The sequence below is a fragment of the Mobula hypostoma genome, chromosome 1 (genome assembly GCF_963921235.1).
Source record: "Mobula hypostoma chromosome 1, sMobHyp1.1, whole genome shotgun sequence".
In the NCBI taxonomy this organism is placed as follows: domain Eukaryota; kingdom Metazoa; phylum Chordata; class Chondrichthyes; order Myliobatiformes; family Myliobatidae; genus Mobula; species Mobula hypostoma.
This window is the reverse complement of record NC_086097.1, coordinates 124,690,135-124,703,555: the sequence shown is the minus strand read 5'-3', so window position 1 is coordinate 124,703,555 and position 13,421 is coordinate 124,690,135. Positions and strand designations below refer to the sequence as shown.

At 40.4% G+C, this 13,421-nt stretch overlaps 1 protein-coding gene across 1 annotated transcript in view; it reads left to right on the top strand.

The window, feature by feature from the left end:
- pabpc1b (poly A binding protein, cytoplasmic 1 b) overlaps nucleotides 1-13,149 on the top strand; it is a 29,670-nt gene extending 16,521 nt beyond the window's left edge. The window contains exons 5-15 of the mRNA XM_063055342.1: nucleotides 3,611-3,705; nucleotides 4,098-4,235; nucleotides 6,892-6,987; nucleotides 7,273-7,545; nucleotides 7,673-7,763; nucleotides 7,894-8,007; nucleotides 9,216-9,358; nucleotides 10,136-10,220; nucleotides 10,611-10,741; nucleotides 10,960-11,059; nucleotides 12,731-13,149. Of these exons, the coding sequence (XP_062911412.1) occupies nucleotides 3,611-3,705; nucleotides 4,098-4,235; nucleotides 6,892-6,987; nucleotides 7,273-7,545; nucleotides 7,673-7,763; nucleotides 7,894-8,007; nucleotides 9,216-9,358; nucleotides 10,136-10,220; nucleotides 10,611-10,741; nucleotides 10,960-11,046 (1,253 nt within the window). The 3' untranslated portion in view covers nucleotides 11,047-11,059; nucleotides 12,731-13,149. The remainder of the gene's footprint in view (nucleotides 1-3,610; nucleotides 3,706-4,097; nucleotides 4,236-6,891; nucleotides 6,988-7,272; nucleotides 7,546-7,672; nucleotides 7,764-7,893; nucleotides 8,008-9,215; nucleotides 9,359-10,135; nucleotides 10,221-10,610; nucleotides 10,742-10,959; nucleotides 11,060-12,730) is intronic.
- Nucleotides 13,150-13,421: the final 272 nt, after the last annotated feature.

Here is a 13,421-nt window from a genome sequence, read left to right as displayed (position 1 = left end):
TTCTATCCTTTTCCATGATAATGCTAAAGGCCAGGGAGTGGTGGTCACTGTCCTCCAGATGCTCACCCACTGAGAGATCTGTGACCTGACCCAGTTCGTTACCTAATACTAGATCTAGTATGGCATTCCTCCTAGTTGGCCTGTCAACGTACTGTGTCAGGAATCCGTCCTGGACACACTTAACAAACTCTGCCCCACCTCAACCCTTGGAACTAATCAGGTGCCAATCAATTTTAGAGAAGTTAAAGTCACCCATGATAACAACCCTGTTATTTTTGCACCTTTCCAAAATCTGCCTCCCAATCTGCTCCTCTGTATCTCTGCTGCTACCAGGGGGCCTATAGAATACCCCCAATAGAGTAACTGCTCCCTTCCTGTTCCTGACTTCACCCATACTGACTCAAAAGAGGACCCTGCTACATTACCTACCCTTTCTGTAGCAGTAATAGTATCCCTGACCTGCTTCAGTCTAAGATCCCCTCGTGTTTTAAGAAGGCAACGATAATCCCAGTGCCGAAGAAGAGCAAGGTGGCATGCCTGAATGACTATCGACCTGTGGCTCTGACATCAATTGCTATGAAGTGCTTCGAGAGATTGGTTATGGCACACATCAACCACAGCCTACCAGTCAACCTCGATGCTTTGCAATTTGCCTACCGGAGCAACAGGTCAACGGCAAATGCCTTCTCTCTGGCCCTACGTTCCTCCTTAGAACACCTGGAAAATAAAGATGCATACGTAAGGCTCCTTTTCATTGACTACAGCTCTGCCTTTAATACCATACTTCCTAAGCTCCAGAACCTGGGCCTTAACACTCAGGTCTGCAGCTGGATCTTCAACTTCCTCACAGACAGGACCCAGGCTGTAAAAATAGGGGACAGGCTCTCCTCTACAATCACTCTGAGCATCGGTGCCCCACAAGGCTGTGTACTCAGCCCCCTGCTGTACTCACTGTACACCCATGATTGTGTAGCCAAGTTTCCATCAAACTCAATATATAAGTTTGCTGATGACACAACAATTGTAGGCCGTACCTCGGGTAATGATGAGTTTGAGTACAGAGAGGAAATTAAGAACCTGGTGGCACGGTGCGAAGACAATAACCTATCCCTCAACGTCAGCAAGACGAAGGAATTGGTTGTTGACTTCAGAAGGAGTAGCAGACCGCACAATCCAACTTACATCAGTGGTGCACAAGTGGAACAGGTCAAAAGCTTTAAGTTCCTCGGGGTCAATATTACAAATGACCTGACTTGGTCCAACCAAGCAGAGTTCATTACCAAGAAGGCCCACCAGCACCTTTACTTCCCGAGAAAATTAAAGAAATTTGGCCTGTCCCCTAAAACCCTCACTAATTTTTATAGATGCACCATAGAAAGCATTCTTCTAGGGTGCATCACAACCTGGTATGGAAGTTGTCCTGTCCAAGACCGGAAGAAGCTGCAGAAGATCGTGAACACGGCGCAGCACATCACACAAACCAGTCTTCCGTCCTTGGGCTCACTTTACACCGCACACTGTCAGAACAGTGCTGCCAGGATAATCAAGGACACGACCCACCCAGCCAACTCACTTTTCGTCCCTCTTCCCTCTGGGAGAAGGCTCAGGAGCTTGAAGACTCGTACGGCCAGATATGGGAACAGCTTCTTTCCAACTGTGATAAGACTGCTGAATGGATCCTGACCCGGATATGGCCATACCCTCCAAATTGCACAACCTTTCCATTTTTCTATTTTTATGATTTATAATTTAAATTTTTAATATTTACTCATTTTAAATATTTTTAATATTTAATATTTGTAATCCAGGGAGCGGGAAGCGCAGAATCAAATATTGCTGTGATGATTGTATGTTCTAGTATCAATTGTTTGGCGACAAAGTATAATGCCACCCCTCCTCCCCTTTCCCCCCCTCTCTATCCCTTTTAAAGCACTGAAACCCAGGAATATTGAGAATCCATTCCTGCCCTGGTGCCAGCCAAGTCTCTGTAATGTATGTATCCAAGCTCTCAGTTCATCACCTTTGTTCCTGATGCTTCTTGCATTGAGGTACACACACTTTAGCCCTTCCACCTTACTACCTTTACACCTTTTATTCTGCTTCTCTTTCCTCAAAGCCTCTCTATATGTTAGATCTGGTTTTACTCCATGCACTTCTTCCACTGCTGTATTGCTCCAGGTCCCATCACCCTTGCAAATTAGTTTAAACCCTCCTGAACCATGCTAGCAAACCTACCTGCAAGTGTTTTGCTCCCCCTTGAGTTCAGATGCAGGTTCCCAGAAGAGATCCCATTGATCCAAAAATCTAAAACCCTGCTCGCTGCACCAACTCCTCAGCCACGCATTCAACTGCCATCTCCTCCAATTCTTACTACCACTGTCACGTAGCACTGGCAGCAATCCTGAGAATGCCACCATTGAGGTCCTGTTCTTCAGCCTTCTGCCTAGTTTCTGAAACTCACACTTCAGGACCTCATCCCTCTTCCTGCCTATGTCGTTGGTACCAACATGTATCAAGACTTCTGGTTGCTTTCCCCCTCATACCAGGATGTCATGCACCTGATCAGAGACATCCCGGACCCTGGCACCCGGGAGGCAACAAACCATGCGGGTGTCCTTCTCACGTCCACAAAATCTCCTGTCTGCTACCCTGACTATAGAGTCTCCAATGATGACAGCTCTCTTCTTCTCCATCCCACCCTTCTGCGCCATAGATTCAGACTCGGTGCCAGAGGCCTTGCCACCGTGGCTCACACCTGGTCGGTTGTCACCGCCAACAGCATCCAGGGCGGTAAACGTATTATTCAGGGGAATGGCTACAAGGGTGTTCTGCACTACCTGTCTGCTCACCTTTGTTTTCCCCCTTTTGACTGTCACCCAACGACCTGCTTCCGGCAGCCTAGGTGTGACTACCTTCCTGTAGCTCTCATCTATGACTGCCTCATTCTCCGTTACGAGTCGAAGGTCATCCAGCTGCTGCACCAGATTCCTTACACAGTCTTCCAGATCACCCAACCGCATCACTTCTGGCGGATGTGACTGCAGGAGAGGGGCATTCCCCCAAGACTGCCACATCTCACATGAGAGGCACATCACCATCTCAGGAGGCATTGTAGAGACCAACTGTGAGAAAGCTTGTCCTCTGCCTCTCTCGTCGAAGCCTCAAAGCTCCACTCCTTCACTGGCCCACTCACTCACTGGCCGCTTTCCCTACCAGTTCAATGAGCCCTGGCCTCCCAACTATACACCCATGTGATCAATTAAGCTACTAACCGATACTCACCTTTGGAGTACAAGGCTATGGGGATAACATATAAAACCCCACCCACAGAGTTACAGGAATTAAACCTGGCGTCCAGTATTGCAATAGGGTTACGACAACCACTACTATACCCACTTGGCAAATTTATAGTCAAAGCTGAGAAAAGGCACATCCTTTAACACCAATTGCAACAGGTTTCACCCTTGCTCCTTTCACATGGCACGGATTTTCTCAAAGTCTCAAAGTTTCTTAGTTTACCTTTCCAGTGGATTAAATATTTGACTACAGATTGTTAGCTGTATTTATTTTGCATATCTGAAAATTTTGCATTTTGTTCCATTTCTTTCAGGAGCATTCCTGAGTGTAAAAGTTATGACAGATGACAATGGAAGATCAAAGGGGTTTGGCTTTGTCAGTTTTGAAAAACATGAAGATGCACAAAAGGTAAGCAACTGTTGGATGTAGCAGATGTCCAGATGAGCAATTCTGAATTCTCAACATGATTTACAGAGATTTAAACTCAGTCACCTATAATGTTCTTAAGAGCTTTGACCCCTTGTGAAATAAAGCATGGAGGAAAAGTTGTCTAGTTGGCTACAGGAGGGTATTGTATTGTGAACTAGTCATCAATGCCATAAAGCGTGCTTGGGTATTCCGGTATTTCTATCCTGCTTTCCAGAAATGCATTTTAAGCAGTATTATGCATTTGGTTGTTTGGCAGGCACAGAAATTTAGCCTGTAATAATGCAGGTTTCTAACATGCCTGTAAATGTTGCAGTTAATTTTTGCATCAGGGTGCTTCTTCCCTCTTTTAGCATTGTTAAATGCATTTCTAGGCTGTTGATGAGATGAATGGAAAGGAAATTAATGGGAGGCAGGTTTACGTTGGCCGGGCCCAGAAAAAAGTCGAGCGACAGACAGAGCTGAAACGCAAATTTGAACAGATGAAACAGGACCGAATCACAAGATACCAGGTAAATAGCAAAACTGTTGGTGTTTCAAGTCATTGACCTAAAGCAAGAGTAATCTTATCTAAGTACAGGAGATTCTGTAGATGCTGAAAATCTGGAGCAACGCACTCAGGATGTTAGAGGAGCTCAGCAGGTCATGCAGCATCTGGGGAAGGGAATAAATAGTCAGTGTTTTGGCCTGAGGTCTTTCATCAGGACTCACATGATGAAGATTCTCAGCCTGAACTGACGACTGTTTATTCTCTCCATAGATGCTGCCTGACCTGCTGAGTTCCTCCAGTATTGTATGCTCAAGAATCACATCAAAATTAGGTCTGAATGTAATACTAAAAGTGAAAATATTCTGCAAGCTTAGAAGTATTTGTGGAGAGAAGCATGTAACATTTCACATAGACTTTGCCTAAAGATCATCTTGTTCTTTTATTGCTTTCCCTAAAGTACATATTGGTGGTACTTCCCCTTTTTTCTGAACTTGCTCGTCTTGTGCTTTTACTTTACCTGCAATGAAAAATGAGAATGTAATTAGTTTGGTTATAGATGATCACACTTTTTTTTGACTATCAATGTGTTGGTAAATGTAACTCTTTGTAATTGTCGATTTTTAGTGTTTGTTATTACATTTGGCATTGCAGAAGAGCCCACTGGGGTTCTGTGTGTACAGTAACACCCAATAGATTTTATTCACATTGTGGCCAAAAAATAGTGCCCCTTCAGAAGGTACTTACCTGCCTTGAGACATTGGGAGTACCTGCACAATGCTTCAAGGTAAGCTCACTATCTTAAGGCCATTAAGGTTGGACAATAAATTATGGATCTTGGGAATATCCTAGAAATCGTGAAAGATGTAAGTGTACATGTGGAACTCAGTGGGCTGTCCTGCTTTGCTGAATCTGTTAATGAAATGATGTTTTAGAATCCTACTTGAGATTGACAAGGATTTTGATTTGGCAATGAAGAAATGATGGACATGCAAGTCAGAAAGCGCGGTTTTGTGATGTTCTTGTGCACATATTGCTCATGGTCTTCCACATGATGGATGATGTTCTGTGGTGAGTCATGGCAAACTACCACAGTACTTGTCTATTAATTGAGGTGGCAATCAAATAGGTTTTTTGTACATGACACCTTGCTGGTTGTTTTGGTGCCCTGTTCAGCACCTTGGAGGGGATTTGGGGTGTTTGGTGGTGAGCCACCTGCTGCAGTATAAACAATTTGACAAGTGGCTGATCCAGAGAACTTAGTGGTTACTGGCCTGCTCTGTTGGTGACGTATTTGTTTGTGATGCCATTGCACGTCAAAAGTTGGTTATACAACAGTGGTCACCATTGTCTGAAATTCGTCTGAGGGAAAAGTTCTTGGCACTTATTAACCGACCCTACTGTATTCAGCCACAGCTTAGTTATGAGGGACAGAGGTTGGATGAGACTAGAACTGGAGGTCATAGATTAAGGGTGGAATGTGAAATACTTGAGGAGAATCGGAGAGGAAATTTCTTCACTTGGTGGTGCGAATGTTGAATGAGCTGCCAGTGAAAATGGTGAATGTGGGTTTGGTTGTAACATTTGAGAAGTTTGGATAAGTACATGGATAGGAGTGGTAGGGAGGGTTGTGATCCAGGTGTGGGTAGTGGGACTAGGCAGAATATCAGTTCAGCATGGACTAGATGGGCTGAAGGGCATGTTTCTGAGCTGAAAAATTCTATGTTGATGACTGATAGTGAACACTGTATTTGGCAATGACCATTTCCATTTCTGATTTTGAAGCGGTGAATGGTGTTTGGGGTCTAGCACATTCCCTTGAGCGATTTTATTTTGTCTAATTGAATGGTTTCTCCTCTAAACACCCCCCCAGCCCCCACCTCAATCTTCACTGCTTCCAAATACTTAGATTGTCCTGGTGCTGCTTGATTGTTTGGAAAAGGTCTGAAGTAAAGTGGGCTAAGCATCAGTGAGCAAGTTGTTGCCAGTTAGTTAATACTTGAAATTAACTGATTGAAATGGCTGGCACTGAATTTATTCTGCTTCTAATCAAATGACACATCTGAGCAGTTTCCACATTGTCACACAGGAGTTAGTTCAGAGCTGATCACCAAAAAATGAACGGACTTTCTGATAAGCTTTGGAAGACTAGTTGAAGAGAGGCCATGTTTTGGAAGCATTAGGGTTAGGGTCTTCACTTTATGTTTGAAGTAATAAGATTCTGCATTGCTAATGTTCATGAAGTGAGCAGTTACCTTGGCCTTTTTAGTCAACATCATTGACAGTATCCTGGTTATTACAATGGTTACAATGAAAACAAACTGCTGTTTTGAAATGGCTGTTTTATACATTAGAGCAGTTTCTGCATTCCAAAGGTCATCTTGGAGTATCCTTATCAACAATGCTATTAAATGCAATTTTATCTTCCTGGCTTTTATCATCAGGTTTCAGCTCTGCTGCTAGTAATGGAGATGTTCACAAATCATCTATTCCCCATTAAGTTGCCATCTCCATTCATGGTTAATATGTAAAGATGACTAGGTTTCAACTTGATTAAGGGATTGCATAATTCTGTCTGTTGCTTCTGTATGGAATATGTCATTTCAAATAGTCTTGAGTTTTTAAAGAATATTTATGTTTAAATACAGCTAAGATTAAACTTGGATATTTTTCAATTATAGGGGGTCAATCTTTATGTCAAAAATCTGGATGATGGTATTGATGATGAGCGACTGCGCAAAGAATTTTCACCGTTCGGTACAATTACAAGTGCTAAGGTATTGTTACTTTGTGCCTAATACATTACCATGTCAGAGGAAGAATAACTTTTTGTCAGAATTGTAGAAGTAGATTAATGGTAAATTGGCATCTTAATGTAAAAGTCTTTGGGTTTTGTTTAAGCTTCAGAATTTAATTTTTTGGAATATTGTTGAATGGATGAAATTTTAAAGACAACAAGTTTCAAACACAAGAATGTCAAGTTTGCTTAATTTTGTATTGTTCAGGTAATAATTGAAACTGGTTGTTTATCAGAATGAAATATCTCCCTTTTATTTATATAGGTGATGATGGAGCATGGGCGCAGTAAAGGCTTTGGATTTGTCTGTTTCTCTTCACCAGAGGAAGCTACCAAGGCTGTAACAGAGATGAATGGCCGGATTGTTAGCACCAAGCCTTTGTATGTTGCTCTGGCTCAGCGAAAAGAAGAACGACAAGCTCATCTGACAAACCAATACATGCAGAGAATGGCGAGTGTCAGAGCTGTTCCAAATCCTGTTATCAATCCTTATCAACCAGCTCCACCGTCTGGGTACTTCATGGCAGCAATCCCACAGGTAAATTATTGTACACTAAAAGTAGAGGTGATGTTGTATTAAGAGTGTTGTTTATGAAATAAACATAAACGAGCTTGTGATGTAATGACAACATTTTAAAGGTCGTTTTTGACTGAATTATTCACAGGCTCAGAACCGTGCTGCATATTACCCAACAGGTCAGCTTGCACAGCTTCGACCCAGCGCTCGATGGGCTGCCCAGAGTGTCAGGCCACAACGTAAGTAGAATGCTTTTAAGTAAAGATAAGCATTTCTGTGTGACTGTCAGTTACTATTTGAGTAGATTTTCTGCATCCTAACTTTGATTTTTTTTTTCCCGATTTCTATAAAATTGGATTTCCTTGTTAGCATTCCAGAGTATGCCTGGCAGCATGCGTCCAACAGGTCCCCGACCACCAACCATCAGCTCCATGAGACCAACTTCTGCTCAGGTGCCACGTGTCATGAGCACTCAGCGTGTTGGTGAGTTGTCTGTTCGTAAGAATGTATTTTAAACCTAGTGAAAACCAGGGAGTTAATAGTTGAGGCATGTTTCACTGTTTAACTGCAATTCTGTTTTCTTGTATCCTTTGATCTAAAAACAACTGCTTTCATTTCTTGGTAAAAACACAGGTAGTTTAGCCTCATGGCAAGATGAGGAGGCTTGTGGGAGCACATTGATCTTCAAATGATGTAGAAATTATTTTGAGGTATTAAAACTTTGCTACAGCTGCTAGCATTTTTTCACAAAACTATCACAAGCACTTCAGAATCAGCTAGTCATTAATAATACTGGTTTTTTACTATGGTAATAAAGCTGCATTCATTTTGAACTCGTGCAAGTCTGACAGTTCTATTCAATTCTGCTGGCATTTCTTATAAATGTCATAAAATTTGGGATTCTTGCACACATATGGAAATCCTGAGCCTGATAACGAAGTTTTACTTGATTCTAGAGTCAAACTTGTGAACTGCTGCAATTGCCTAGTGTATTTATACTAAATGAAACTTGTGCCAGATTAAACTGAAGGTGACAAGGTATAAATGTACAATTTGCATTTGGTTTTTATTTTTCCAGTTTAATTATTTTAAAGTCTTAAAACAGTTTTCTGGATAAGGCATTATACAGATTTGTTAAATCATTACCATTAAACATATGATTATTTTGTCACTAACTTTACTGTTTATGCAATTGTGCAGAATTAGTCATGACAGGTTCCTCTGCATTTCCCCTTTGACAACCATGCCATAAGGGTGATACTGTGGTTAGGGACATTTGGGAAGCATTTGATAAGCTTGTCAGGTTGGACAATTCACTAACCAGAGGGGGAAGATGTGCATGACTTAACTGGAGGCTTTTCGTTGGCTCTGAAATAGTCGGGATATCCTGAGTTGTGCAAACTTTTTTCTAAAGAGCCAACGTGTCATTGCCATTGCCTGTACTGCAGAAGGAAGATAGGTTGCACATTGTATACTAGTGTGGGAAAACAGTTATGGAGTCAGCTTTTCCTTCAGTGAGCTGTTCAGTAAAATTTAGTCAAATATTTACATAAATTAGCTGTGGAACTTGGAGCGCAAATGATGTAATATTTAAGGTATGGAAGTATTTTACCTGACTAGTTTAACAATTAGCAAGTAACAAAATATCAACTGTTTTCAGACTTTTGAACTTTGTGAATTTCTTTTTAAAGCTAACACAGCAACACAGACAATGGGACCTCGTGCTGGTGCTACAGCTCCTGGTGTTCGCTCGTTTACACAATACAAATATGCTGCAGGAGTCCGCAATCCTCAACAACATCTAAATACCCAGCCTCCGGTTGCTATGCAACAGGTACGTTATCTATTCAGATTTTGCAAACAGCTTTAGAGTACTGGTTAGGCTGCACTTGGAGGTCTGGTCACATCATGATAAGTATGTGATTATGCTGGAGAGAATGCAGAAGAATTGACAAGGATGTTGTTTGGATTGGAGGAAGATTTGGATAGGCTGGGCTTGTTTTCCCTTGAGCAAAGAAAGCTAAATGTTGAGCCAACAGAGAGATTACTGAGGTGTAGCCAGTCAAAATCTTTCCTCAAGGGATCAGAAAAATGGGTTTTAGATGAAAGGAAAAAAATTTAAAGGAAATTTAAGGAGTATATTTTACAGAGTTGATGCCTAGAAAATGGTGAAATTGGATATGATTAGTATGTTTGAGAGACATTTAGTCAAGGCAAAGAAGGATGGTCTTTAAGTGAGCAAATTGGTTTATAGATGGACAAAAAGCTTGGTTTGAATCAGTTTTGGTGCTGTAGAACTCTATCAGGTCATTTTCAACATTGACATTTGTCTTGGCTTCAACTCAGGGCACATTGGTAATGTAGGCATTGGTTAGGTAAGGTTGCTGCTCAATCTGTTTTTTGTGTGGTACTCTACACATCTCATTACTAGAAAGTAGCAACCATCGCTAGCAGAATAATGCTACCAGATTAAACGGGTGCATGTATTCCAGAGTATGTTCTAGTCCTTGATTCAGATTAGTCTAAAATACAGTTGAGATCAAGTCGAGTTGAAAATTGGCATTGTGACCAAACTTATATTCTGGATTTAATGTGTGCCTTTCCGTTTCAGCCTGCAGTTCACGTACAAGGCCAGGAACCTCTGACTGCTTCCATGCTAGCTGCTGCCCCTCCCCAAGAACAGAAGCAGATGCTGGGTAAGAATCTAAAGTTATCAGTGGAGTCTGGAACAAGGAATTGTTTCTTAACATTAATAGAACAATTTAGATATGGCAACTTGCAGTGATATGTTGTAGAAACAGGATATTTTAAACATAATCCAAGGATTTGAATGTTGTGAAGCAACATGGGTACATGGTTGATAGAAAAAAATGGAGGAGGGGAAGGGTTAGATTAATCTTAGGGTAGGTTATGAGCTCAGCCCAACATTGAACCATAAGGCCTGTTCTGTGTTGTAATGTTTTATGTTCTAAATACTCCATGGAGAGCAAAACATTTTTAGCTTTAGTGTGTTTTGATGTGCAACAAGCAGGTTGTTAGCTTGTTCTAACTTGGTAGTCTTTTCTAACTTGAAATCTTCTTTGTAGGTGAACGCCTTTTCCCACTGATACAGAGCATGCACCCAACTTTGGCGGGTAAAATTACTGGGATGCTTCTTGAGATAGACAACTCGGAATTGCTTCATATGTTGGAGTCCCCAGAGTCTTTGCGCTCCAAGGTAGATATGGATAATCATTTCAAATTTTAGCTGCATTCTTTGCAGATCTGCTGATCATTTTAAATATTCAGTGTACAGTGTAATATATAACAAATCTATATTGAGCTTGTGTATATATTAATAGCGCTAATTCTAATATGCTCAGTATTTGATCCTGCTAAAATGTACTGTGCATTTGCTTTGTTACAGAAAGGACTAATTTTTATTGTGTAATTCAGGTTGATGAAGCTGTTGCTGTACTGCAGGCCCATCAAGCAAAAGAAGCTGCTCAGAAAGTAGTTGTGCCAAATGCTGCTGGTGTTTAAAAATTTTCAGGAGGTGGGTAAAGTGTCCCTTTCACAAAGACTACGGCTGTCAGTGCTCAGTTACTGTGAGTGCAGTTCATCATACAGTTTTTGCAGTAACAGTTCCATCATTAGCCTTGAGGAAGAAAGCTGTAAATTGTAAACACCTATCAATGAACAAATGTCCACAGATTGCTGAAGGTAGCAGGATAGTTGTAGTTGTGAAGCTATGTAGCTTCTGTTATTGTTCGTTGAATGCAGCTGCCTTAAGTGATAGAGGCAAAAACCTTTTTTGTATTTAAAGTCTTGGTTAATCACCTCTATCATGGCTGAATAGACTCCTTGTTCTTGCCACACTACATTAATTCCTAATTGTATCTTGAGACCTTCCTAAGGAGTTGTAGTTTTCTCGGGGATTCTGCGTGTTGTAAACAAGCCTAAAGCTTGTTTAGCACAGCCAAATTTAGGTTATAGGATATAGACCTATTGGTTCCAGAGTGGTATATTTAAATGACCCCTTATTAAAACTACTTTGATCTCCTGTGGTCTTTGTTTGGCATTGCTTCCCTGAGGGGCTTGTGCACTATGCACACGTTAAGAACAATTGCCATTAGCTGTAAAATGCTGCGGGGTGGGAAATGGAATTGGGTTAAACAGCCAAGTTTGGTAAGGATATATTGGGCTAAATAGTATAACTTATTTAAAGAGCACTTTAACAAACGTGTAGGTCCAAATGGTCTACAGTGGGATAAAGTGTAAATTGAATTGACTATTTCTTGCGTCCTTCATGAGTAAAATCTTTACATTGCATCTCTGTTTAAATGTGCAATTTATAGTAATTTGTAATAGTATGTACAACAGGACAATCAATATAGCATAGAAATACAGTGTGAATTAATCAGCTTGATGGCCTGGTGGAAGAAGCTGTCCCGGAGCTTGTTGAAATAAAAGACAATGATGTTACTTAAAAGCAAGGTTAGTAGGTTTTGAGCTGGCGTTTAAAACTGTCAACTGAGGCAGCATCCTTTGTGGATTCAGGAGCGTAATTCAAAAAAGCTGATGACCATTAAATTGAACATATTTGGTCAGAATTTAACAGTCATTAACAACAGTGACATAATGGGCCGAATGACGATTCCATACAAGATTCGAGATTTTTTGTCATTCTCCAGTACATACGTGCAAAGGAGAACAAAATGATTTTTACTTCAGGATTTGAAGCAGCATAAAAAATGCAGAATATAAATATGAAAACAATCCAAGAAACAGACTGTACAGGTAACTGTTAAATACCTAGACTGATCAAATGTCCATATAGTGACATTGGGTAATGTGTATATAGTAGAGTGAAGGAGTTAATATCATTGTTTTACTGCTGAGGTTAATTTAGTTAGAACGTCAAACTGAACAGTTGCTATTTGATTCTGTGACTTTATCCTGACTACAAATGTTCTCTCCTAATCAGATTGCAAAAAATTGTTGAGTTGTGTAATCATAGTGGGTAATTAGCTTGCTGCTGTCAAGAAATTGGTAGTTTTTTATATGCAAGAGTACACATTTGTACTTTTTGTGCATCAATTTTCTTTTGTCTGAAATAACTCAATGTACTGCTGAACTATTGGCTGAGTTCAAGTCTATTCTACCCATTCTTTTGCAGGAAATATATTTGGAACAATAAATGTAAAATTTTGTTTTTGTTCTGCAGGAGAGGACAACAGTGAAGCTTGCATTACTGAAGAAAAAAATCTAAACATTGGAAAAGTTAAAAAAAACTTTAAAACATCGCAAAACAGAAAATGTATACAAAAACAGAAAGGAAACCTCTAAGCTTATGAAATGAAGTCACTACCAGGTCTGGCATAAGCGATGCTAGTCCTAGACTTTAATGGGAAAATTACAAAAAAAATTGTAAAATGAAAAGTTTTCTAGGCCGGGGTAGGTGTTTTATGCACAGAAACGTTTGATGCATTCCTTTCTTTAAAATTTTGTAATCCATTACTGTGGAGATGTTCAGCAGATCCACACTGTGTTTAGTTGACAGTGTGTTTAATGGCTGAGCATTAAAAACTGAAACTGAATATTTGGATTATAGAATGCTTGCTTTAATAAAAATGCTGAATAATGTCTTGGTACTGTGTATTCTCTGCTCATGGGTTTCTTTACACACAGAGTCACACACTTGAAAGTAAAAGACTTTGTTCTATACTGGAGGGGATGGACGCAATTTGCAAACAGTCCTCAAAGTTAAATATGTACTTTTAGAACTACTTTGGATTTAATGTGAGGATGCTTTTAGTTGTCATCTTTAAATATCTAAATGGGTAGGATAGTAAATAGGAAATATTTCCTCTTAATAGACCTAGAAAAAACCAGGGGCTTTTCACTCTAGTGAGAAC